This window comes from Prionailurus viverrinus, chromosome E1, assembly GCF_022837055.1.
Source record: "Prionailurus viverrinus isolate Anna chromosome E1, UM_Priviv_1.0, whole genome shotgun sequence".
In the NCBI taxonomy this organism is placed as follows: Eukaryota; Metazoa; Chordata; class Mammalia; order Carnivora; family Felidae; genus Prionailurus; species Prionailurus viverrinus.
In genome coordinates, this window is record NC_062574.1 from 2,167,440 (window position 1) to 2,192,947 (window position 25,508).

The window sequence follows — 25,508 nt, forward strand, 5'->3', positions numbered from 1 at the left end:
TTTTTTCCGAACCGTATGTATTTCTATATTTATTTGAATTTTTCTAAGGCCCATGTATTACTTTCATAATCTAGAAAGTGATGCATGCAGGATTAGGTGATTCTGCCCCCTTCTCGGTGAACTCTCCTTAACCCCTTAGATCCAGACGCATCACCTGCACACACGTGCCTCACCTCACAGACTCCTCCCCTTGGCCAACGGTAGAGAACATCAGCACAGCTTCAAACCATCTGCTCCTACGCAGAACCAAGCTAAAAGAAGGATTATTTGAAAAACGTCCTTGGAAGCTGTGAGGCTCCACCCGGGGAGGTGGGAGGCGTCAGAGTCACCTGGGAGGTTTTCCTGAAACGCACAGCCCTGGGGCCCCACCCCCAGGATCGGTGGGTTGGGTTTTAAGTCTTGTGCAGGGCAAGCCACAGAGAGGACCACTAGTTTCAGGGACACACTACTAGAGATCTCTACCTTGCTCCTTGGATCAGCTCAGGCGGGGGCAATCCCATCCTCCCCAGAGCTGCTGAGCCTCGGGGGATCTTTTGCATCCAACGCTTAACTTCTGTCAGCAGGGGCCAGGGGCGACCAGAACTGCCCTCTGCACCGTTTAGGGCTTAACCATCTCAACTCTTGGCACCCTCCACCTCAGCCTTCCCCCGTGGGGCCCCTGAATCAGAGGGGGAAAGGGGCAGGATCACAGCTGGTGCCAGCGACGGCTCATCTGTGCTGCAGCCGAGGCCCTCGTGGTGAGAACCTGTCAGGCCCATGAACGGTGGGCAGAAGAAAAGCTGAGATGTGACACTGTGCACAGCAGCATCTGAGAAGCTGCAGCAAGACAGGGTCGGGAAAATCTGACTCCCTAAAAGAACCACAATTTTTTTCTCCTTCAGAATAAAGAACTCGATAATGGACCATTTCCCTTTTTGCCCTGGCTACCAGGAAGCTCAGAGGTCATATTTACTCTCATAGCTACTGCATCTGTTCTTCATTTTTTTTTTTTTTAATTAAATCTTTGGTATCAAGGTCCCATTTTCCTAGAGGTGGGGCATAAAGAAATCCAATAAATGAATATTTACACAGTATTTCTTACTAGCAAACCTCTGTAAACATCATGGCCACAGCCCAGCTCTGTCCAGAATGCTCTGAACACGAACCAAGAAACTTGCCTCCATGTTTTCCTTTAGGGAGTGTCTTGCTGTCCAGCAGGACCAGGAGAGTGATCAGGGCTGGGCTAAGTTGGCAGGGACCTACGCCGGTCTGGCTTCCCCGTTCTGGGCCTTTCGGTGACTGCACCATGCCTCCAGCCCCTCCCAGGCCCCTACTTCACTGCTGACCCACCGTCCCTGATTTCAGCTTCCCTCCAAGGCCCCCTCCAGGCCACTGTCCCCTCTCTGGGTTGACACGAAGATAGCTCTGACTACCAGACCCTTCCATACGCTCCCACCCTGTCTCCCTCCTCACCCGGTTCCCAAATAAGCAGGCCACACACCAGGTTTCAAGTATCTGTCTCTTCCGTTCACTCTCTCAAAAGAAAAAAATAAATAAATTGCAGAAGGCGGCAGCATTTCCAGTCTTCCCCTGGCTCCCGACCCCCAACCCCGGCCCCACCCCCCACATTCCCACTCCCTAAACCCATCCCTCCCCTTTCCCCCCCAGAAAAAAAAAAAAAAATCCAGGAAAAAAAAAAAAGCCACAGTTAGACCTTCCACTCATGCAAACCGGCAAAGAAAAAAAGGTGGGGGGCACGTGGAAGGCAGGGGGCCCACAGTAGAGTCCCCCCACTTATCCCCCCAAAAAACCACCTTTGAGAAGAAAAAAAAAATGGGAAAAACTAAATGCGAAACCAAGGGACATGGGGAGTTATGGTGGGGGCAGGGGTGACCCCAGACCTGGCCTCAGGAGAGAGAGGAGGCCTGTGGCCCTGCATCCCTGCAGCGGGGTGCTCCTTGAGGGGGCCCTGACTTCTGGAATGTGTGTGGGAGAAGATGGGGGAGGGCAGGCGGCCCCCGGTGGGTGTGTGTGTGCGTCGGGGGCGGGCAGGGGCTAGGGTCCTACGGAGCACGGGCTCGGGACCAGGAGCCCGGCTCCTCCCCAGACCCCAGGTTCCTGGGGTTCAGGAGCCCAGTTCTGGGGTGCGGGGTTACATGCAGGGGAGTGTCCCCCCTCCAGGGCTGGATCCGGTTAGAAAGGAAATAAATAAGAAGGGACGGGAGGGAGGCCAGGGGGTGCGCAGGGCTTGGGCAATTCAGTCCAGACCAAGGGCCCGGGGGCCGGAGACAGGGCGAGTTCAGGCCACACCAGGGCGGGAGTCAGAGTCTCTCTCGGGCCGGGACCCAGATGTAGGGGCCTGAGAGGTCCTCGATGACACGCTTCACCTTGTGGTAGATCTCCTCAAAGCTGTCGCCCTCCACGATGGCTGGGGGGACGGGGAGGGGGGATGGGGAATGAGGCCAGAGCGAGGGAGGGGCCCCTTTCTCTAACTGCCCCCCACCCAGGGAGGCCGCCTTTCTCAACCGTCTGCCGGGCGCAGCACCGGCCTGGGATCTGAGCAAGGGCCACAGCCTCACCTGAGAAGCACTCTGTGAATTCCTGCTCCAGCTTGGTGGCTCTGTCGAAGGCTTTGCGAGCTTGTTCCTCTGTGATCCGCTTATTAATCTCTCTGTGGAGAGCGAGGGAGACGCAGATCTGAGCACGGGTCCCGCCCCACCTCGTACCTCCTCCGTCCCGGCAAGTTCAGTCGCAACCAGTGTTTTCTGATTTGGAGCACGCAGCGAAAGACACAACTCCCCGTGTCGTCTCCGGGACCACCAATGAACCCCCACCCCACCGCGCGACCCACCCCGGCCGGGTGCGGCCACTCCGGGAAACTCTCCAGAGCCTCATCCTTCCGGCCCTTCAGCCCCAGTGAAGGGGCTCAGACTCTAACTCCCGACAGCCCCAGGGGCCCTGCTCGGCCAGCAGGTGCACGCCCCAGGGGCTGCCGGGAGTTGCAGTCTGGCCCAGCCCGAGGCTGGAGAGGAAGGGACAGGCCTGGTCCCCTTGGAGGGCAGCTGGGGCTGCCGTCCAAGGTTCTGAGGGGAGAGTTTGACACAGGCCCAGGGCCACAGATGCGGGGGGCGCTGAGGGGAGGCCCCCCCCCCCACCGAGACCATACTCACAGCACATTCTCCAGGGAGCGGGGGCGAATGAAGATGGCGATGGGGTGCAGGTGGGCCGCCTGCAGCCGCCGCACGGCATTGGCCGAGACATCGAGGATGCAGTGCTTCCCCTGGGGGCAGGCGGGGGGGGGGCGGAGGGGGACCAGCAGGTGGCAGGAAAGGACGGACAGAGGTGCCAGGACAGGACGCGGTAAGTGGAAAGGTGGGGGATGGGAGATTGGCCAAAAGGAGGTGACATGGATGTCAAAAGACACGTGGCCAGAGAGTCAAGGTGGGAAGGAGGTGAGAACAGACAGAGTTAAAGACAGAGAGAAAGAGGAAGGGGCAGAGGGAGAGCAAGGGAAGAAGCCAGCACAGGAGGAGAGGATTGGAGGTAATGAGGGAGGGGTCAGGCATGGGCAGGAAGGGGACCCAAAAGACGGGCAGAGCAAGGCCAGAGGGGCAACAGTGAACAGGGTGGAGGGGTTGAGGGCAGGAGCAGGAGAGAGGAAGGGGGAGAAGGGAAGTAGGATGGGGGGGGCAGACAGATGGAAGAAACAAGGAGAGACAGGTGGGAGGGAGAAGAGGCAGATGGAGAAAGGAGCCGTGGAGGGAGAGAGGGCAGAGTGGGGGGCAGCAGGGAAAAGGAGGTGGCAGGGGAGTGGGAGAGGGGGGTGGAGACCCCAGGAACAGGCAAGGCCAGAGGGCCACAGGGGAGCCAGACAGAGGGAGGGCACCAAGGTGGGAAGGCCAAGCCACCAAGGGCAAGGCCACAGGAAGAGAGGAGAAGTGGGGCAGGGACGAGGGAAGGGGGGGAGAGGGGACAGATGGCGGAGAAGAGTTTGGGGTCAGGCAGGGAGGGAGGGAGGCAGGGGGAGCAGGCAGTCAGACAGAGTTGCCCGAGAGGAGAAGGAGGCGGAGGAGGGAGTGGAGACCCAGCAGGGAAAGAGACAGAGAGAGAGAGAGAGTTAGAGAGAGCTGGGGGGAGGCCATGGGGTGGGCGGGGGAGGAGGAAGAGGCCGGGTGCCCGCGGGTCCTACCTGCTCGGCCACCTCCCGCACGGACTGGACACTCGTGCCATATAGGTGGCTGTTGTACTGGCCGGCCTCGATGAACTTGTGCGCCTGAATGTCCTTCTCCATTTTTTCCCGGGAGGACACGAAGTGGTAATCCCGGCCATCTATCTCATATTCCCGCTTGGGCCGCGTCGTATCTGCCAGGAAGTCACCCCGCCCCCCGAAGATCTAACCACCGTCCCTCTAGCTTAAAGCCTGCCTACATCAAACCGCGCAAGGGGGCTGCTGGTGAGACCGAGACTCAGAGGGGCTGGGCCACCTCCCCCCACACCCCTTCCAGGGCCCCCAGGTCTCCAAACGGGGCAGCAGAGCGGATGAGAAGCACCCCTTCTCTGAGAATCCCTGTGTCCTCCTGCACCCCAATGCCGTGGGCCCCACCCCCATCTCCCTTCCCCATCCCAGGGCCCGGGCGCTCACGGGGAACACAGGATCCGAACTTGTCGGGGAACTCGGACAGAAGGTCATCATTGGCTCGGTCCTTGGTGGGCCCAAGGATGATGATGGGGCGAGCATAGTGCACTGAGGACAGAGAGCCAGCTCAGGCCGGGGGCAGAGTGGGGAGCAGCCGGGGCTGGGGGCCGGGGCTGGGGGGCAGAGCCAGGGAGCAGCTGGGGAGCAACTGGGCCAGGGAGCAGCTGGGGAGCATTTGGGAAGCAGCTGGGGAGCAGCCGGGCTGGGGAGCAGCTGGGGAGCAGCTGGGCCGGGGAGCAGCTGGGCCGGGGAACAGCCGGGCTGGGGAGCAGCTGAGGAGCAGCTGGGGAGCAGCTGGGGGCTGTGGAGCAGCTGGGCTGGGGAGCAGCTGGGGAGCAGCTGGGGGCTGTGGAGCAGCTGGGGGCTGTGGAGCAGCTGGGCTGGGGAGCAGCTGGGGAGCAGCCGGGCTGGGGAGCAACTGGGCCAGGGAGCAGCTGGGGAGCAGCCGGGCTGTAGAGCAGCTGGGCTGGGGAGCAGCTGGGGAGCAGTCGGGCTGGGAGCAGCTGGGGAGCAGCTGGCCCGGGGAGCAGCTGGGCTGGGGAGCAGCTGTGGAGCAGCCAGGCTGGGGAGCAGCTGGGGGGCAGTCGGGCTGGGAGCAGCTGGGCCGGGGAACAGCCGGGCTGGGGAGCAGCTGGGCCAGGGAGCAGCCAGGCTGTAGAGCAGCTGGGCTGGGGAGCAACTGGGCCAGGGAGCAGCTGGGCAAGGGAGCAGCTGGGGAGCAGCTGGGGGGCAGTCGGGCTGGGAGCAGCCGGGGAGCAGCTGGGCCGGGGAGCAGCCGGGCTGGGGAGCAGCTGGGCTGGGGAGCAACTGGGCCAGGGAGCAGCTGGGCAAGGGAGCAGCTGGGGAGCAGCTGGGGAGCAGTCAGGCTGGGAGCAGCCGGCCAGGGAGCAGCTGGGGAGCAGCTGGGCTGGGGAGCAGCCGGGCTGGGGAGCAGCTGGGCCGGGGAGCAGCCGGGCTGGGGAGCAGCTGGGGAGCAGCTGGGCCTGGGGAGCAGCTGGGGAGCAGTCGGGCTGGGAGCAGCTGGGCCAGGGAGCAGCCAGGCTGTAGAGCAGCTGGGCTGGGGAGCAACTGGGCCAGGGAGCAGCTGGGCAAGGGAGCAGCTGGGGAGCAGCTGGGGGGCAGTCGGGCTGGGAGCAGCCGGGGAGCAGCTGGGCCGGGGAGCAGCCGGGCTGGGGAGCAGCTGGGCCGGGGAGCAGCCGGGCTGGGGAGCAGCTGGGGAGCAGCTGGGCCTGGGGACCGGGGTCGGGCCAGGACTCACCTTCCATCTGCGTCACCGTCTCATAGCTCAGAACGGAGTCTTCTCGACCTAGTGGGAGGCAGGGCGTCTGCGAGGGGCTGGGAGACAGGGATCTTGGGGCCCCATGTGGCCTTCCTGAGATGTCAATAGAAGCTCAGGGCTCCCTCACCCCCGCTTCGCAAGCTGACCCTACCTACCCTGTGATCCAGAGCTGGAGCCCCAATCCTACAGAGGAAGAACAGAAGGAGTGGGCCACATGCTTGGTGGGCTTCAGCCCGAGTCCCCCGCTCCTCCACCCGAGCTCGCTCCCCCACCTACCTTGGCCTTTAACCTTGACCACTCCCGTCGTTCGACCCTGTGGGGGACATGGGGGGATGGGAGGGTAGAGGAATGGCCACTGAGGGGCCCTAGAGCCCTCCCCTCCCCCGGGCCAGCTGATAACACCACCTCCCGGCGGCCCCTGGGCCCCAGTACTCCTCAATGACACGTCTGCTCCAGAGGCTCACGGGAGGGAGGCTGCCCAGCAGACAGGCCTCCGAGGGGTCAGAGGGCAGGCCCGTGGCCTCTGCTGTCCGCCCGGGGACCCCTGGGACTGGAGCCCCTGTGGCAGGAAGGCTGCAGGCCCCGGGAGCCTCACCGCCGTTTGCTGGGGATGAAGCCGATGTCATCGGCCTCGCTGTCGGGGTGGACCCGCCGTGCCTGCCACCACTCCTCGTCACTGGCGTCGAGCACGTGCAGCACGTCCCCAAAACGGAAGCTCAGGGCCTGGCTCAGGAAGCCACAGTCCTTGGTCTTGTCGTAATCAAACAGGGCCCTGCAGGGCGGGCGGCCGTCGGTCAGACACCGCCTGAGCTCTCTGGCGCCCCGACACCCAGCCAGGCCTTCTGGCAAAGTGTGGCCACTCACAGCCCTCCCGCAGGGGCCACGGACCCCGAGGAGCCCCCCCACCACCGTGTGGGGAGCAAAGGCTCCACTGTGACGCACAATCACAACCACTAAACGCCACTCGGTCTGCACTGTGCCAGAGATCAGACAGGCTCTGGATCCTGTGCAACCTCTAGAGCAAGATCTAGAACGCCGCCCTCCCAAGAACGCAGTCTGCAGGACGCATGCAGGGGACAGTCAGAGAAGTACCCCGGAATGTGCTCGAATTCAGAAGAAGGAACAGGGCCACTCTGTGCTAACCCTGCCTATCCCCATCAGTACCAAATTCCCGTCAGTTACGTCATGACCCCGGGGGCCAGCCAAGGGAGGGCTGGACCGTGGAGGCAGCAAAGACAGAGCACGAGAACGGGACCGAAGGGGACCAAATGGAAGAGGCTCTGGGAGCCACAGCAGACCGCCCCCAGGAGCCCACTGGAGCCCAGCGGGGAGGGAAGGGCGGAGCAAAGTCTGAGCGGGTGCCAGTCAGCGAGGGAGGAAACACTGGTTCAGCAAGATAAAGGGCTCAAGGACTCGAGGGAAAGCAATGAGCTCAGCGTGGGACGTGTCGGGTGCGAGATGCCTGTGCGACACCCCAGTGGACGCGTCCAGAAAGCAGATGGCCAGAAACGCAGATCTGGACCTCCAGGAAGAGGTGGGGCCAGAGCGGACGGGAGCCCCGAGGGAGAGAGAGGGTGGGGAGAGAGAGGCAGGGGCCACAGAGCTGATGCCCCGGGAGCAGGAGAGCTGTGACCCCCTCCCCTGCAGGCGGGGGCAACATTCCAAACAGCCGAGAGACATCCCCCTCCCCACTCTGCCGGGCAGGAACCTCTGAGTCACCCAACTGTGGAGGTCCTAAGGGAAGTGCCAGGCTGACCGGGGGCCAGAGGGCAGTAGGGACACTTGAGGCAGAGGCTATTTTCCAGTTGATATTATTTCGCAGTGCTGACCTGAGCAGCGGGGCCCATGAACGGCGGCTGGGCGTCAGGCCCGGGAAGGGGTGGGGGGGGAGCCAGGCAGGGTTCAGGGCCAAGAGCTGGGGCGGGGGGAGACACAGAACAGAGAGGCGCATCCGACCTGATGTAGAAACCCCTTTTGGGGTTGCTCCGCAGGGAGGCGGTCCCTGAGCCCAGGCTGCTGTTCATGAGCTGTTCCCGAAGGTCGTGGATCTTGGCCTCGAATCGGCTGTACTCTGAGAAAAGGACGAGAAGGTTCCCGAGCTCTGGCCCCACCGGAGCGCTTCCGCCGCCCTCCCTTGCCCCCACTGGAGCCACCGGCTGAGGAGACCGGGCTCTGAGGACCCTCTCAGCTCACGACGCGGGGAGCGTCGGGCCCGGTACCTTCTGGTTTATACTGAGCGATGATGGTGACCGTCTGGCCCGCGTTCTTCAAGGCGATGGCAGCCTGCTCGTGGCTGGCACTGCGGAGGTCAACACCGTTCACCTAGAGACAGCGGGGAGGGTGAGTCGCCGGGGACGGGGACCAGGCCCCAGCCCCGGAGTAGAGGAGGGGTGTGGGCAGGGCCCGGCCTTCCCTCACCGAGAGGATCTGGTCCCCCTTCCGCAGCTCCCCGCTGAGGTCCGCAGGGCCACCGGCCAGGATGAAGGAGATAAAGATGCCCTCACCGTCCTCGCCACCCACAATGTTGAAGCCCAGGCCCGTGGAGCCCCGGTGGATCACTATGCGCCTCGGTTCCCGGGGAACGTCTTCCTCCCCCAGCAGGTCCTTGGCCACCGGGGAGTAACGCCGAGGGGAGGTGGGGGTCATGGCTGTGGGGTAGTCGGTACCCAGGTAGCTGCTGTGACTAATCTCGTTGTCCAGGTGCTGGGAATAAGCTGAAAGATGCGGGAGAAGGGGTGAGGGCGCTGCGGGCAGGACCCATGGCCGCCCCACCTCCTCCCCAGGGAACCTGGAGAGCCAGACTCGGGTGACGGAGGCATTTCTCCGCCAGATAGTAGGGCGGTGTGAGGGGGGCGTCAGATCCCAGCAGTGTTGGGGGGCAGGGGTGCACAGACCACATGAAGGGCTGGTTCTCCCGAGGGACGGGGGGGGGGGGTGTCATCGAGTTGAAGGTTATATGTCCTCCGTACGCCAGGGGTGGCCAAGTGGAGGGGAATATTAGCACCAGGCTTTTGGGGGCTTCCTTGTGGGTGCTGGGTTTCCTCAGATCTCTCAGTCTATAAAAGTCCCCCCCTGCCCCCCTCCGGTTTTTCCTGCTCTTGGCTATCCATTGGTCGGGAAAACTAGGTCATTTGTCTGATAGAATTTCCCACTTTCTACGGGAGAAATTCTTTTTCAGTTTTTTAAATTTTTTTTTAAGTGCTGTATTTTTATTTATTTTTGAGAGAGAAAGACAGAGAGCCTGCGCAGGGCCGGGGCAGAGAGGGAGAGGGAGACACGGAATCCGAAACGGGCCCCAGGCTCCGAGCCGTCAGCACAGAGCCCGACATGGGGCTGGAACCCACGAACCGTGAGATCATGACCTGAGCCGAAGTCGGACAGACAGTCGGACGCTTAACCGACAGAGCCACCCGGGCGCACCCCCTACTGGGGAAATTCTAAGGGGGAAATCACCGCTTCCATCTTTGGGCTGTTACCCTGTGCTGCTGCCCTGTTCCTCCTATAATTCGATCTAGAGGCTTTGTCAGACACAAGTTCAATTTTGTGTCACAAACACCGCATAGGTGACACTACGTACTTTCCACCAGACCACAACGGGATGCGAGAATGTCTGGTCGCCTTAGGTAAGACTGACTGGCAGGTGCAGCTGTCGTGGGCTAACCCACCCATTTCTATGCTCTCACCTAAGAGCTTTAGTGGCCACTGAGGACCACTGCCTCCTTCTGATAGTTCAGAACCCAGTGATATTTCACTGGGGATTGCAAAATAGAATATTCTACTCTTTTTTTTTTTTTTTTTTTTTTTGGAAGAAGAAGCACTTATCGGTGGGAATGATTCGACAAAAAAGAACTTTCTCACAGTCTGTGGGCTCGAGCCCCGCATCGGGCTCTGTGCTGACAGCTCGGACCCTGGAGCCCGCTTCAGATTCTGTGTCTCCCTCTCTCTCTGCCCCTCCCCTGCTCATGCTCTCTCTGTCTCTCTCTCAAAAACAAAAATAAACATTGAAATAAAATTAAAAAATAAATAAAAATAAAAAAATAAAAAAGAACTCTCCCATATCAACCATTTGGTGATTCTGAGGTACAGTTTGTACAGGACCTGACTCTGTCCCCGCATTTGCCAGTTTTCATTACGAATGGGCCCTTGGCATCCTCCAAAGGTGCCCAATTATTCTTAAGCATCATTATGATCTCATGGACCTCCACCTATTTGAGGAGTTTTGATTGAATAACCAGTGGGAGCCCCTCCTGCGTCGATAACACGCCCTAGAGTCCTGGTTAGCTTTACTGTTTTTCTAGCCTGTAAGATGTTACAAACTCGTCTTGTGCATTTCCGGCACAGGATCTGGAACAGGCCCTTTCTCCAAGGAGCCAAGGTTCCTCTTGGGAGGAGAACTACTCTTCATCACGTGAAAGAAAACTCTTGTGTCCTTAGTTTACTAAGTTTTCGTGTGAAAACGGATGTTGAATTTCCTCAATGCCTTTTCCCGCATCGATTTCAAATGACCTTACAATTTCTGTCCGTTGTTTAATATGATGAATCATATTAAGAGGTCTCCCAATACAGAAGTGCTTTTAGTTTCCCGAAGGAAAAAAAAAACCCTACTTTGTGACAATGTTATTCCCTTCATTGGCTGCTGTATTTGGTCTGCAACTATGTTCCCACAAAGTTTTACCTCTCTATTCAGAAGCAAAATTGGCGTTGAGTTTCCCTCTTTTATGTTATCTTTGGGACCCTTTGAAATGCCCTCATAAAATGAAACGTGAACCTTTTTATCTGTCCTCATGCTCAGAAGGAGCAGAAGAATGATCTATTCCTTGAAGATTTGAGAGAAATTAGCTACAAAACCATCTGGGCCTTGTGCCTTCTCGGGGAGAGACTGTCCACAAGCTTTTCTAGGTCTTGTATGGTAACTGATTTTTTCACCTACTCTCCAACCGCAGAAGAAGAGACATTGTTTCGATTTTGTGGGGAGCATCTGAAGAGGAACACTCACTGGGATGTCATGGGGGTAACTGGGATGGGTCGTGGGAGGCTTTGAGGTTTGGAGGGTTCTCACAGGTTGTGATGTCTGGGGGAGCATAGCTGTCACTCAGGTAGGCATTGCTGGGCTTGGCCACCTTCAGGTAGACAACGTCATATGTGTTCTTCAGGGCTGCCACGGCGTCCTCATGCATGACGTCCTCCAGCCCCACGCTATTGACCTGGGGCCAAGGAAGGAGAGCTCGGACAGAGCCAGAAACAGCCCCAAGACAGACAACACCGTGGGAGAGGTGCCAAGGAGGACGGGGCCTTCCCGGGGGGCCAGGAGGCGAGACCCAAGTGTGGGCTGGAAGAGTGACAGGGGTCCTCACCGCTAGAATCTTGTCCCCAATCTGCAGCCTCCCGTCCTTGTGGGCGGCACCCCCTTCGATGATCTTTGTCACGTAGATGCTGTTATCTCCGGGGATGTGTTGGTTCCCTACGCCCCCCGCGATGCTGAAGCCAAGACCTGGATGGAGGGGAGGACAGAGGTGGGCGTCCAGGTTGGCTGGGGAGCCGGCGTTGGGGCGGGGGACGGTCGGGATGGGGGTGGAGACACAACGGGTCACTACCTTTAGGCCCCTTGATGAGTTTGATCTCCATAAGCTTCTCAGCCGGAGGCTTCCGCCGCATGACGTAGAGGCGGACGATGGAGCCCGCCTCCTTGAGGGCCTCCACCGCGGCTGAGTGGGTCACCTCCCGCACGTCCACCTCATTCACAAACAAGATGCTATCGTTGACCCTGGAGGCAGCGAGGTTGGCCTGAGCCAGGAGCTTCCTGCTGCCCTAGCCCTCCCTCTCGAGGGAACCGGCACCCTAAGCCCTGTGTCCCCTTCCCACCTGAGGCGGCCGTCCTGGGCCGCGGCCCCGCCAGGAATGATCTTGGTGATGAAGATGGACGGGTCGTCACCAATGTGTGGGTTGTCGGTGCCGCCTGCGATGCTGAAGCCCAGACCTGAGTTGCCCTGGGCAGAAGGAAGGGAGGAGCGTCAGCCCTCCTGGCGGCCCGCTCCGGCTCGGACTCGGGTAGGGGCATAGGCCAAGGGGCCGTGACGGGAGCAGGAAGGGACAAGACTAAGGACTAAGGGACTGGCCACCTAGTACCCACAGGCACAGAGAGAAGCGTGACAGGGAGCTGGGGGGACCTCAGGGCGGGGGGCGCGGGAGCCTGCTCACCCTTTCCAACGTGATCTCCTCGTATTCCATTTCCCCCTCCGTCCCGTTCACCTGCAACTCCAGCACGGACCAGAAACACAACACCAGTGAGCCGGACATTCCGACCTGAGCACCGGCCCCTCCCCTGCTGCTGGGGCCCTGGCCCTCCCGCTCTCCCTCCATCCTTCTGCAGTGGCCCCAAAATCTAAACAACTCACATATCCCGGGGCTTCTAGGGTGTCTGTGTTGACAATCACAGGAGGAGAATTGGCCTGTGAGGGGAAAAGGACATGAAAAGCTGCCTGAGCCTTGGCTCAAGAGGAAGCCTGTCATCGAGGGTCCCACCAGCCCGGCTACCCGTTCGGGGTCCCCTCTTGAACCAAGCCTGCTCTTGAACCCCTCGAGGCCCCAGCTCAACCCGTACTGCGCGCACACACACACGCACACGTGCACAGCCCTAACGCTGCCTGGGCCCGGGCCCCCTGAATGTGGAAGGAGGTGTCTGAGAAGCGGGAAGGGAGGGAGAGACAACCAGATGGGGGAGCAGCAGGTGGTAAAGAGTGGGGGGGGCAGGCGAAAGGGGGAGCTTCTCACCGGATGTAACACCACGGGATGCTACTGCCTTATGCGCTACACATACACCCCAGTGCTTACGCGTCCCCCGGGGCCTGCCCCCCATCCCTGTCCCTGTCGGCCCATATGCACCCAGGAGCCTTGAGAACCCTCCCTCAGATCTGCCCCTCACCTTCCCACACAGTTGCCCTAAACCCCGGGTCCCGAGAATCCGGGGTTCCCCCAGCTGCAAGCCCCTCCCTCCTCACCCACCCGCCATCCAATCCACCCCTTCCTCTAAGGACTCTGTTGCCTAGCGATGGTATCTAAGCCCAGCCAAGGCCTGGGGAGACCCACCTCCAGAAGGCCCTGTCGCCAGGACAACGGGGGTGGGGGTGGAGTGGGGGGCGGGAGATGGGCGTGGCCTAGGCGCGATCGGACTCCCAAAGGCAGAGGGGATCCGCTAGCCCCGCCTCTCCTAGCCGGGGCCCCGCCCCCCGGCAGCCAGGGGAGAGAAGTCCAGGCTGAAGAGGTTTGTGGGTGCAGCGCGTCCTGAAGGGCCCCGTTCTCCCTCTTGTACGCCCCTCACCCTACGCAGTGCAAAAGACGTCAGGAAGGGGGAGTGGTGAAAGACATCCGGGTCCTATCTTCTCATCTACTCCCCCCACCCCAACCTCCATTCCGGAAAGGGTTAAAGTGGGCGTACCCAGGTCCTGACGTCAGTCGCCTCGACGCGGCAGGGTCTCTAGACTCTGGGGCGGGGCCAGCTTTAGGCCGGTCCTAGGGGCTTCCCCAATTGCCAGGGCAACCGAAACCCCGTCTCCATGGCAATGGGAGAGGAGGCCAAGAGCTTCCTTCCGGGGTCCCCAACCTATCTCCTCCTTAAACAAATATTTATTTGGAGCCTACGAAGCGCGAGGCAGTCATCACGGATTCCCCAAACTCCTCGATCCCCCCCCCCAAAGGGCCCCTGCTCTCTCCTGCTATTTCTCAACACTACAGGCTTCTTCGCAAGCTCTGCAATAGATTTCAAACCCGCAAATCCATTAACACCGCCAACCTCCGACCCTTCAAATCCCAGCAAATGCTGTTATCCAACCAATAGCCACGGCCAAAATCCCCTCCACAAGGCTGTCCTCCGTCCCCACCCCATCCTTGTCCTAAAACCTCCTTCCCCAGGCCCCATCCCTCCTCCTTGGCCACCTGCCTCTGCTTCCCACCCCTCCCTCTACAGCAGCCCACACCCTGCACCCGCATCCCTGCCCCACCTTCCCTTTCCATCTTCCAACCCAGCCTTGGCCCTCCACCGGCTTTCAGTCCTTATCCAGCATCACCGCTCCCCACCCCCACCCCCAACCCCCACCAGCCCTCCTGCTCATCCTCCACCCTAACTTCTGACACCCCAGAGATATCCACTCTCCCTTATCGAAGCTTCAAACCCTGGACATTCTGTCCAAACCACAGTCCATCCTTCTCAGTCGATCCCCGATCTCGACCTCTGCAAATTGAGATTTTTCCTTGTCCCCCTGGCTCGGGGCTGGTCCCCAGATCCCCCCACCCCCACCCCCCCTGCTGGCTGGCTCAGGGCCACCAGCACTCTCTCCTCTGCTTCCCTGTCTTCCTGCACCCTGATCCCCACACTCGATAACCTGAGCCCGCTACCACCCTGCACGCCTCCCTCTCCCCCATATCCCCTCCCCAGGGAGCTTCCTGGCCCCACCCCACAAAGAGCGACTCGAGTCTGCCTTCCTCCACTCCTTGCAGCTGTCACCGCTTCACAGGAATACTCTGTGCTGTCTCCTCACCTCCAGGGCCAGACTTCTGTTCCTCTCCATCGACTCAACCTTGGCCCTGATTTCACAGCCTCACCCGGTCAGCCCCAGGGCCTCTCCCCCTTTTGGGGTCTCTCCATTCTGCTACCGGCCAGAGAACCCTCCTTCTTTTCCTCCTCTTCCTCACCCCAGAACCTACCGCGGCCCCCTCCCTGCCTCCCCATCTCCAGGTTCAGAAAACTCCTCCCTGACTTCGTGGTGAAATGTCTCCAGCCTCGCCCATCCCAGGGCATCCTGCAAGATTCTGGAAGGCCACCCCTGCCCCCACGGTGTTCCCCTCAATGTCACAGCTTCCCTGGGGCCTCCGGCCCTCCCCATCCTGTGCCCCCAGAAAAGAGGTGTGAAGGGGAAGAAGATACATAGTTGGCCTGGAGGAGGGAAGGTCCCAGAGACAAGGCCTCCCCGGGACTGGAGAAGGGAAGACAGGGCGTGGATAATATAATGGGGGGACGGGAGGGGCTCGAAGAAGAAAAGGGTGGTGGCCGGAAAGGGGAGAAGGGACGACTAGGGGACGGGCCCGCCGAGGAGGAGCACGGAGCCCGCGCGGAGGGCCTGAGCTGGGGATCAGGGAGGGAGCAGGAGAGTGCGTGGGAGGAAGAGAGAGACAGCATCCTGGAGAAGCAGCCAGCCAGCCAGCGGGAGGGAGAGGCGGGGAGGAGGGGAGGGAGCCCAGGAGGGGAGCAGAGGCCGGGGCAGGGGACCGAGGCAGAGAGGCCCCACGACTGGGAGTCTCCGACCAGACACAGGGAAAGGGCTGGAGACTCGGGCGCAGGCAGAACCAGGCCCAGAGGCCGGAAGTGGGGGGAGGAGGCGGAGAAGGGACAGGAGCAAATGCGGGCAGCTGGAGCTCCGCACGGAGCTCAGGACACAGAAAACGGAAACGGAGGTGGGGGTGTGAAGGAATGAAGAGGGCCCGGGGTGGGGGGCGTCCTGGGGGCGCACACCTCTCAACACACGTGCGCGCAGGCACGCGCACACACGCACTCGCCGGCCTTAAGCTCTACGCCCACCCCACCCCCCCTCGTCCGGCCTCGGTTTCTCCTCGGTGGGGACAAGGTGTTTCCGGCCCCCCCCCAAGCGCCCCCTCTCCGGGCCCCAGCCGCCCCGCCCCAGCCTCCTCCCGCCTACGGCTCTCGCCCTACCGGCCCTTGGGGGTGCTTGTGGCTCCGAGGCTCCGAGCGCCGCACTGGGGAGGGGGCCGCCCGAGTCTCCTACCTTGAGGGGGGAGAGGTGGGCGTGGCCCACGACCCCGTGGCCGGCCTCGAGGTGGGACAAGTTCCTCTCCGCCACGTGCACCAGCTCGGGGGCGTTTACCTGGTTGGGGAGGTGGGCCGGGCTGTGCTCCAGAGGGGGCGTGTCTTCATCTTGGTAGCGGTATTTCTGGGGATGGGGACCGAGGCGTCACCGGGGCCGGCCCAGCGCCTCGGGCTCCAGGCCGCCCGCCCGGCCGCCTCCTCTCCCGCCCCCCCCCCACCCCCACGCCAGTGCGGTGCGGAAGGCCCTGGGGCCTGACCAGTTCCTCCCCCTCCCGGTCCTCCAGCCCATTGGCTCCCCTCTCTCCACCCTCCCACAGCCCCTCTCCCGCCCCGGACCGCCACCTCGCGGCTCGGCCCAAATCCCAGCCCCTCCCCCTGCTCCCCCCCCCCCCCAAATCCCACCTCCCCCCCCCCCCCCCCCCCCGTCCCCCGAGCCTTCCACCCGGCACACCCCCTCCTCCGGCCGCCGTTTCTCCCGCCTGGCCCAGGCCTTCAGATACTAGTCCCTGTCACTGCGCCAGCCCTCTGACACGCTGAACCCCCATTCTCGACGTCCATCCCCAACTTCTCTGCCTCCCTCATCATCCTCACCCCACTCCCCCGGTCTGTGAGCTCCCTCGTCCATCTTCCAGCTGCCGCGCCCCTGGCGTCTCACCTCACTCCCACCCCACCCTCACTGCCTCAGTCTCCCCACCGCAGCCTCTACCCCAAGAGCTACTGGCTGTCCAGCACTGGCATGCCAGACGGAGGCAGGGACCGCAGTCAGGCCCTTTAACTAGCAGGTAGTTGGCATCAGGCCCCCAGGCGGGACAAAGCTGAACTGGTCCAGCTCCCCGTCCAGCTCCCCCTCCACTGGCCCAGCTGGTTCCCCAAGTAGTCTGCACAGGGGCCCCCACGAGTCTGGCCCCATCCCTACAAACGCCCGTAGCCCAGCCAGTTAATCGGATATACTGGGAGCAGAAGGGGGAGGAACAGACGCAGTAGCGCTCAGGAGGGGGACAGGAATGGGTGTCTTCCAGGCTGGCTGGCGGGGGAAGGAGGCGGGGAGCTGGGTCTCAGAGTCCATTCCTGGTCTCCCTCTGGCCTTTAGGCGTGGAAGACTCAACATGACCCCGAGTCCCTTCCCAACCAACCACCAGCCATCTCACCGGCCTCCTCTGCTAGCTTGACAAGGACATCAGTAAATGAGATTAACTGGGGGCCAGAGAGAGAGGAAAGGGGCAGCTGGAGACAGCACTGAAGGGCAGCGACCCCGCCTGGGTCCACCCACCTCTGCCTCCGCCCTCCTCAGGAGCCAGCCCCCCAGAGAGGCAGAGCCCCCCCTCCCCCCCACCAAGCCCCAAGCTCGGGGAAAGAGCAGGGTTCCCTGGGGACAAGACAGAAGACCCCGCCCCCAAGTACACCTAGGCGAAAAGAGAAGCCAGAACTCCCCTCTCAAAAAAAGCATCTGAGAAGCCGAGTACCCCAACATTTGGAGGGCACCGTTTGCACGAGCCAACTGGAGGCAGCTTATCCAAGTCAATGCCTGTTAGTAGGATTCTGAAAACTCTGGGGACGGAACCCAAGTTTGGCCGTGGCTAAGGGCGCAGCAAGAGACTAGGAGAAGGAAAACGGTGCTGGCAACACGAAGCCTCTCCCACCCAGGCCAGAGATGAAGCACCTCTGAGAAGGAAAATAGGGGCTCATCAAGATACACCCGGGTTTCTGGCCCGCAGACCTGGAGAGAGAATCCTGGCCCCCAGGGTTCAAGACCATGGGCACAAAGTGTAGAGAAGGAGAAGTAAGGAGGGGGGTGGGTATAAGCTACGTAGCCCCCCTCAAAGGCTAGGCCATCCTGGATAACAGAATTCCACGACCTGGAAGAGGCTGTCCATTCCACACCCTGAAAAGGTGGTCTGCAGCCTGGACAGTGCCCCAGAACTGGGGGCCCGGGGGGACGGGCGGAAACAGCTCCCCTGTCCACTTCCCCAGAGTCCCATCCCCTGCGTGGTCATGAGGCAGGGCCCAGGGGCGCAGCTTCTAGTCTCCCTGAGTCAGGGGAGGGTCTGAGTCCACCGCCTCTCCATCTTCAGCCCACCTCGCAGAGGGGATCCCTGAATCTGGTGAAGAACTGTCAGGGTGCACAGAAAGAAAATGGAATCACAGAAACTCGTCATTTATTCTAGAGAGGAAACAAAGAGAAGTTTTGATCACAGTGAGACTGCAGACACGTCTCCCTGCCCTACCCCCATGGGGTGGGGGCTGTCTAGGACTGAGGGAAAGACTCCCCTGCATTAGGAGACAATGTGAGGGACCCACATTGGGCACAAGGGAAGGGTACAAAAGTCCCCAGAATGTGGCTGAAGGAGGTTAGGGCCTATGTTTGGTCCCTGGAAAATTTCAGAGTACTGTACATGTAGTAAGGGGTTGGGGGGAAGAAAAAAAACGTCTGGAGGGGTGGGGGGGGGGGGAGACTAATTCCAAAACTGCAGACTGGCAGGTGGGGGTCGGGGGCAGCACTCCTCAAGCCCAGATTACAGGACAACTAAAGCAGGACAGGAAGGAAATGAGGATCCCCTGTTTTACCCCACTGGAACTCTGGGCCCCAACCGCGACAGTTCCGATGGTATTGCAACCAGGTCTGAACCCCCAATACATTAGGGCAGAGGCAAGGAAAAGGCCTGGGGGTCGCTGTTGTTCCTTTCCCCTTGGCCCTCGCGTCACTGGAGCCCCAGTTGCATAGAATGACCTGGAACCGAGGCTTGCACCCCCAAAATAGAGGGGTGTGAGTGAAAGGGGGATGTTGATAAGAGGGGCGACCCACTGCGCCTGTCCGCGAGACACTGCAACCCAGAGACCCCGCGCCAAGCAGAAGTAAGAGCGACAGCACTTGAAGCTTGCACCCTGAGATTTGGGGGGTCCGGGAAGAGGGGAGCGGGGCCGGAGCCCGTACCGCGGCACGTACCACGCAGAGACACATGGAGGCGAATCTGTTCCGAGCCGACATGGAGAAGGGGAGGGGGACTGAGGGGAGGGGACGGGTGGGAGAGCAAGGGTCCCAGGGTCGGGGGAGGGGGAGGGGCAGAGGGGCGGGGGCTGCGGCGGACGCGGCGACTGGAGGCTGCGGCCGAGAGGGGGGGGGGGGGGGAAGGCGCCTGCGCAGTGCGGGAGAGCGTCACGATGGGAGAGAGGGGGTGAGGGGAGACCCTCTTAGCCATCAACTTCCCAGGTTCCAGCTGTTTCTCTGTGGACTTCACCTTCCACAGTATACTCCTATTCGGAACCCCAACAGAAACACTCCTGAAATTTACCGGCTTATAGCTGTAATTCTCATCTAATTTCCTGCCCCTAAATTCACCAGGTCCTTAAAAACTCCCAAAGCTCCATGGACCACTCATCTCTACTGGACTCCTAAGGTGCAGGAAGGAGGAAGCACTCCACTCTCACCGTAGAGGGATCCCCCCACACCCCCCAGGATCCAAAATGCCTCCCACAAGCCCCACCCCCTCCCTCCCCAAGGATTATTAATAGGGACCGCATCCCCTCAGATGCCAAGATATCTCCTATTCTAACCAGCAGTCCAGCCCCCTAACTTGATAGCCAGACAATGCTTTTCAGGAGTTTAAGGACCACAGACACGACACCGGCTGTCTCCTCAAATTAAACCACCGTTTAAATCCTCCCTTTTAAAATCATATCCCCCAACCCACCAACGGAGACCTTGACATTAGTGCAAATATTACCCTTTCTATAACGTCAACATCCAAATAAGCAGTCCTCAAATTCCTTTGGGTCCCCTGTCCAAATCCCTGCATCTAATGAAAATACTCATGATTTTCCAATATGCACAGCCCCAGTACCACCAGTGGGGTACCCTGCTGGCTCCATGGGAAGAGCACACAACTCTTGATCTCAGAGTCTTGAGTTCAAGTGATATCCCCTTCAAGTGTGGAGATCACTTAATAAATAAACTTTAAAAAAGAAACACTTAAAAAAAAACACACAAAAAACAAACACCCGACTCCAATTTCTGGGAGTATTTAATGTATCTTAAAGCTGGCCCTCCAAATTCCATTGTAATCTCTTCAATTTATTCCCAAACCTTTAAATTAATAGATCTTTCCCTATCCCTTTTCTTCACCCCTCAAGTTCACACATCACTCCTCTCTCTGGCTGCCCTTCCTACATCTTCACATCCCCTCCATGATTCTGAATTCCAACATTGCTACAGGAGTGTTCCCAAATAGATCTACCCCCCACACCCAAGCCTCAAAAAATATTCACCAAAGTAAGATCTGGCCTGCAATTTGCAGTGACCCACAAATCTTCCACAACACCCCAAAACGACTGCCTCAGAGGTTTCCATTTTCTCCCAAACAACTGAACCTGAAAGCCTCTCTTTACAAATATTATCCCATTGAACGCCCACCTTCCCAACTCTTAAAGCCCACTGAGCAGTGGCCTCAAATCGGCTTCTCTGGCTTCTCTATAATGCCCACACAGGGCAGAGAGGACAGACTGCCCTAGAATCTCGCCCATGTCCCTCCCTCCCCGTTATCGGAATCTGTTAGATGCGCCCCCAAGATGACCCCCAATGCCCTAGTTTCGCATCTGGGTAGAATGCTTGGATCCTCAGAGGGAGCCCTTACGGAAGAGCTGAGCTCGAAATTCCTTCTAGAATAGAAAACGCACAGGTCCTACTTCTCCACCAGTGGGCGCTGTGGCCCCTTAAGACCCTCCCCCATCCCCCATTTCCTTTTTCCCTCCATTTTCCGTTTCCCTGTTGCCTGGCAACGCAGCAATCAAGGACTTTGCTGTCGCCTAGCAACCGTCTCCCTGGAACATAGAGCTGAGGTAGGAGGTTGTGCTCTGATGAAATCTGAACAGGCCTCCATCTTAGGAAAACTGAGACGTCAATCGCCCAGCCTTCGGATTCTCCTTTCCAAAGACCCCCGCACCCCGCAGTTCCTCAGACAACAGGCCCCTCAAAACCCCGTCTCCCTCCGGCGCATGGGACCACGCCACGCCCCTGCCGGGTCAGCCCCGCCCTCATTTCGGTCAGGTTACCCAGCCCTCAGGCCCCGCCCCATTCCGAGGGCTGCCACCGCCTCCCTCGAGAGAGTAAGCCAGACCCCACCCACCTGCCTCCAAGAGACCACGCCCCCGTCCACTTCCCGCCCATTCGCTCCCCCGGCCTCGCCCACACTGTCCCTCCGCCACGCCCCTGTCCGCCAATGAATGAGGCCTTTGGCCACAGTGCCCCGCCCCCGGCATCTCAGCTTTGCCCAATAAGGACCACCCGGAGGGTTTAACCGCTTCGCCTCCGGGGTCCGGCCCGATACCCCCGGTCTTTTCCCACTCTCCCCCCTCCCCCACTTGTTCTGCTCCGCCCTCCGACACCCTCGCCCGGCCCTCAAGTCGGCCACGCAACTTCAGTCGTCGCCGGTTGCCATGGCAACGGCGGCAGCAGCGCGGGGAGAAGGGGGAGGGACGGGGGCGGAGTGGGAGAAAGAGATTCTCGGAGGCAGACACCGGCAGAGACCCCGGCACGGAGTAAGACTAAGTGATAGCTCTAAAGGCGGAGTGAGCACAAAGCACAGGGCCTGGCGCATGGTAGGCATTCAATAAGTGTTCCTTCAATTACTGCGGCAGGAATCTAAATATAGGCAATGAAAGATGGAGGGCTCTCAAACGGAGCTGGGAAGCTCAACCACCGCAAAGCCTGGGCACCCCCTACCCCACCCAGCATGTTGGGAGCGGGGGACGATGGGGGTGGGGCTGGGGGGTGGTGGGAAACAAGCGCCTGGTGCCCCCTGCTGGCTCCTCTCGGCTACCCCTCCGCTGCCCTGGATAGAGATGTACCACAACTCCCAACAGCCCCACGGACAGCAGCCCTCTAACAGGAGGGCTCCTGTGCCTCAAGGCCTTATGGGAGTTGGAGTCCTCGTCATCCCGAGACTGACAAGTTTTCCGGCCAAGGAATGTGGCAAGCTCTGGGTCTCCTCCACGCCTCTGTAAAACCCCAAATGCATGATTGATCCTCTCTGCGCAAGGCTCCTTCCTTCAAGGATGCTCACTCTGGGCTCCATCGAAGAAATAGGAGTCTGAAAGGGAGATGAATAAACTCCCCCTCCCAGAATAGCTGCCAGCTCAGGCAAGCCCCTCACCCTCGCTCGCACATGTGTGTGTGTTCACATGTTGGAAGCAGGGCCCACACATTCCAGCTGGCTTTCTGGGTACACCTGTCACCCGGAGGACCACAGCCAGGGAGCCTAAGGCTGAGGGGCAGGCTGAAGGCAGGAGACAGGAGAAGCTAAGGATCAGACAGACATTAAAGGAGACCAGGCCAGAGAAAGCGAGGCACAAAAATCCACCGAAACCACAGGGAACGGGGGAAGCAGCAGCATGGGAGAAAGCCTGGAGCCCACAGAAGGGGCAGCGGGGGGGGGGGGGGGGGGGGGGGGGGGGGGGAGGGGGGGCGCAGACAAGCAAGTAGCTCTGGAGAGGGGGTGGGGGCTCTGGACCTAAAGGTCCTCGGCCTCCAGTCTCTTCCATCCATGCTCACACGTGCACACTGCATGTGTACACACATGTGTGAGTTTGTGGCAGGGAACATGTGTGTCCTCAGCTCCCTCCCCTGAGAAGCTGCAGTTCCCACTAAATATAACCCCCTCCCCAGCCTGTGACTCACCCGGACCCCGCCTCCCCGGCCCCCACTTCCTGTCCCACCCCCCAACCCCCAGCTGCCTGCCACCCGCCCAAGCCTCCCTCCACACACCAGGCACCCAGCTTGCCAGTCCCAGAGTCTCCCAGCCAAGACCTAGGTATATTGCAGCACCCACCAGGAGCTTGCCCCATGCTCCCCATCCAAGATCTGCCCCTTCCAGGCTCGGACCACAGGGACGCCCTCATCCACTCCTCACGGCTGCCAGGCCTGCCCTGCTCCAACTCCTTTTCACCAGGGGAACCTGAAATCCAGGTGTCCTCCCCCACCTCCATCCCAAGTGTCAGGGGTAAGAGGAACATTCCCCTTAATCTGCTCTTCTCCCTCTTTCCCAACACAGGGAGGATACGGTGTGGGAGGAGGCAGGGATATTGAGCACCTGCCCGGGGCCACCCCCAAATCCTGCACCACCCACCTGGTCCCCCTCCTCAAATCCCCTGTCTCCCCAAAGCTCTCATCCTCCTCAGGGTCTGGCAACCTCTTCTCCCTCCCAGGGGAGTACCCCACACCCTCACCTCACCTGGTCCATTCCCTCAGGTGGCCCTGTGGCAGGCCCTAGCCCTCTGACAGCTCCCAGCTATCCCCGTATTCCATATGATCCAACCCTACATCGACAGTTCCCTCAAATCGAGAGTACCCCCGAATGCCTCCACCACAAGATGCTCGTTCCATAGCTTGAAGGCCCACCCCTTCTCCGCCAGCTGACACCCCCAGACCAGTCAGGCACTCACAACCAATAACCTTCTACCCCCATGCCAAGAGCCCCCTGAAATTGCACAAGACACCTACAAGCCAGTCTGTCCCCCAGGAGGGAAGAGGACCCCCCCTCATGTGGTCCGCCTTCCAATGCACAAGAGCAGGACTTCCATGTGAGCCAGGCTTCTCCTTAAATAAGTCTCCCTCAAGCCTCGTTGGCGAACCCCAAAACCCATTAGCCCCCCCCAAACCACAAGACGGCCCAAATTTTCCATTTCTCTACAGGTACAAAGGGATCGCCCCAGGGGGCACCTGTGGCCAAACCCAGCATTATCTCAGATGTGAACCCCAAAACTAAATCATGACCCCCAAATACATCTTCTGATGCTGTCACTCCTGGGCCCCCAGCCCCAGGTTAGGCCTGCCTAACCCCTCCCCACAAACTCATACCCTCCCCCCCCCAGCTTATAGCCCCCCCCCCCCATCATGCTTACCTTGGTTGTCACTATACAGAGACAGTCCATGTTGGGGGGGCTGGCCGCGGCGGCGGGTAAGGGGCTCTGACTTCATCGGAGTTTCGTTCCTCCCCTCCGTGGGTTCTCACCCCTCCCCCCTCCGCACCCCACTTTTGCAGGGGGGGCCAGGATGGGGGGAGGGGTGAGAGGGGAAAGAGGGGGTTGGAGAAGGGAAGGGGAGGGAGCGTGGGAGGGAGGGGAAGGGGGCCCTAAAAGGGGGTCCCCAATGGAGGGGAGGGGGCTTGGGGAGCACACCCCGATTCTCAGGAGGGGCGGGGGCACCGGGGGCTGGCAGCCCCGGAGTTCGGGGGCTGGGGCATGAGCTGGGGTGGGGGAGGGGAACTGGATTTCGGGGAGCCCCGGGGTAGGGGGGGGTCTTGCCTAACGGCCAGGGGCTAGGGGCCGTGGCGGGGGAGTGGGGTGGGGGGGGTCGGAGGCGGCAGCGGCCGAGGGAGCCGTGGAGCCGAGGAGGGAAGGGGAGAGAGGAGGAGAGAGGAAGCAGGGGGAGGGAGGGAGGGAGCGAGGAGCGAGAATGGGGGGGTGCCTTGGCAGAGTTAACTGCTTCGGTGCTGGCAGGAACCCGGATAATGGGAAAGGAGATAACAGCAGATGCAGAGAGGCCCTGTGGCCAAGATGGAGGTCTGGCCGGGCACCAGCGCCGACGGCAGAGATGATGAGGAGGGAGCACCCATGCTGGTTTAAATACTGGAGCCAGGCCCTGGCCGGGGGCAGGGTGTGAGGGAGGGGCTGGCAGGAGGGAATCCCTGGGGGGCTATTTCCCCCTCAGGATTCACAGGAGGAAGCCTGAAAAGTAATTTTGTCCTGGACTCTTTGGTGCCTGAAACTGGGGCAAAGGAAAGGGGGGGAGCGGGAGGAGGAAGGGCTGCAGGGTAGGAGAGAGAACATTCTCTGCACCCCTGACTCGGGATTTTGTCCCCAGGGCCCCCAAGTCTTCAACATTGGCTGTCTTCGCTCCAGCCCTGCCCGCTCCCCTGAGGCAGCGGCCCCACCTCACCCCCTTACCTGGCTCTCTGAGATACAAGCCTCATAATAGTCCAGGATGTCTGTCACCAGAACAGAGCTGAGTTACCCTCCCCCACCCCTGCCTCCAGGGCCACCCCTGCCACCATCTCTGGCCTCCTTCTGTCCGGTGAGGGAGGAGCTCCTCCAGCCAGGGCTGCTGGACTTCGATGGGGGACAGTCAGGACGACCGACCCCTGCTTGGACCAAGGGGACCTCCACGCCCCCAACCAGCCCCCAAGTTTGGGCATTGCCCTCACAGGCCCAGGCCAGCCCTTTCCAAACACTGCCCCTCAGATGATTGGGGCTACTCACCCAGCAAGGCCTGGAAGAGGTCACTGTGCAGCACGGTGAGGAGAGGGGGTGCCCACCGCAGTAGTGGGGGGGCCAGGAGCCAGAGGGCTGACCGGGGAGCTGGAGAACAATGGGGGTGGGGTTGGGACAGGGAAGAGACAGAGGGACCAAGACATTCACCTTCCCCAGCCTGTGCCTTTTCACCCCAGATTCTATGGGAAGGTTCAGGAGAAGGGTCCCCAAATCCCAGTCCCCGCCCCCACCAGCTCAAGCCCCAGGCCTTTCGTTTTTCACCTCTGGGTCCCTCGGACATCTCTCTCTTCTGTCACTTTAATCTCCCTAATCCGCAGGGTTGGAGCTGAGCTGCCTTCTCCCCACCCAGTTCCAGCTGTTAGCCTAAGGAGGCAGTCTTATCTCCTCCTGGAACTTCGCACCCTGGCCTCTCTCCCAGAGCCACGGAGCCATGGATGAGAGTTTGCTACACTTTTCGAGGGGAGGAGGGAGGGGAC

General features: G+C 60.5%; 1 protein-coding gene across 16 annotated transcripts; it reads right to left on the reverse strand.

Moving 5' to 3' along the window:
• Window positions 1-1,636: 1,636 nt before the first annotated feature.
• On the reverse strand, window positions 1,637-25,508 carry DLG4 (discs large MAGUK scaffold protein 4). Of its 16 annotated transcripts, none has more exons than XM_047832502.1 (22): window positions 25,294-25,505; window positions 25,021-25,119; window positions 24,709-24,749; window positions 15,731-15,895; window positions 12,350-12,403; window positions 12,153-12,209; window positions 11,817-11,941; window positions 11,549-11,718; window positions 11,309-11,445; window positions 11,014-11,158; window positions 8,373-8,668; window positions 8,174-8,276; window positions 7,911-8,025; window positions 6,550-6,726; window positions 6,231-6,267; window positions 6,110-6,137; window positions 5,934-5,981; window positions 4,622-4,723; window positions 4,169-4,341; window positions 3,150-3,259; window positions 2,559-2,650; window positions 1,637-2,407 (listed from the first exon to the last, which is right to left on the reverse strand). In XM_047832502.1, exons 1-22 carry the CDS (start codon window positions 25,310-25,312, stop codon window positions 2,301-2,303), a joined length of 2,400 nt encoding a protein of 799 aa, XP_047688458.1. In that variant the 5' UTR covers window positions 25,313-25,505; the 3' UTR covers window positions 1,637-2,300. The 16 variants fall into 16 exon arrangements, 15 of the variants coding, with proteins under 15 accessions (XP_047688458.1, XP_047688457.1, XP_047688460.1 ...); XM_047832501.1 differs by having other exon boundaries at window positions 12,153-12,212; XM_047832504.1 differs by having other exon boundaries at window positions 12,153-12,203; window positions 15,830-15,895; window positions 25,294-25,504.

What these genes read in the sequence shown, in the direction of transcription:
- DLG4 (XM_047832495.1), bottom strand. Translation starts at nt 25,312, where the DNA reads ATGTCCGAGGGACCCAGAGGTGAAAAACGAAAGGCCTGGGGCTTGAGC. An exon ending in CCCACCTCTCCCCCCTCAAG is followed by an intron (nt 12,404 to 15,730) that starts GTAGGAGACTCG and finishes TTCCCCTCACAG; the next exon opens with GCCAATTCTCCTCCTGTGAT. An exon ending in GCCCAGGACGGCCGCCTCAG is followed by an intron (nt 11,719 to 11,816) that starts GTGGGAAGGGGA and finishes CGCTGCCTCCAG; the next exon opens with GGTCAACGATAGCATCTTGT.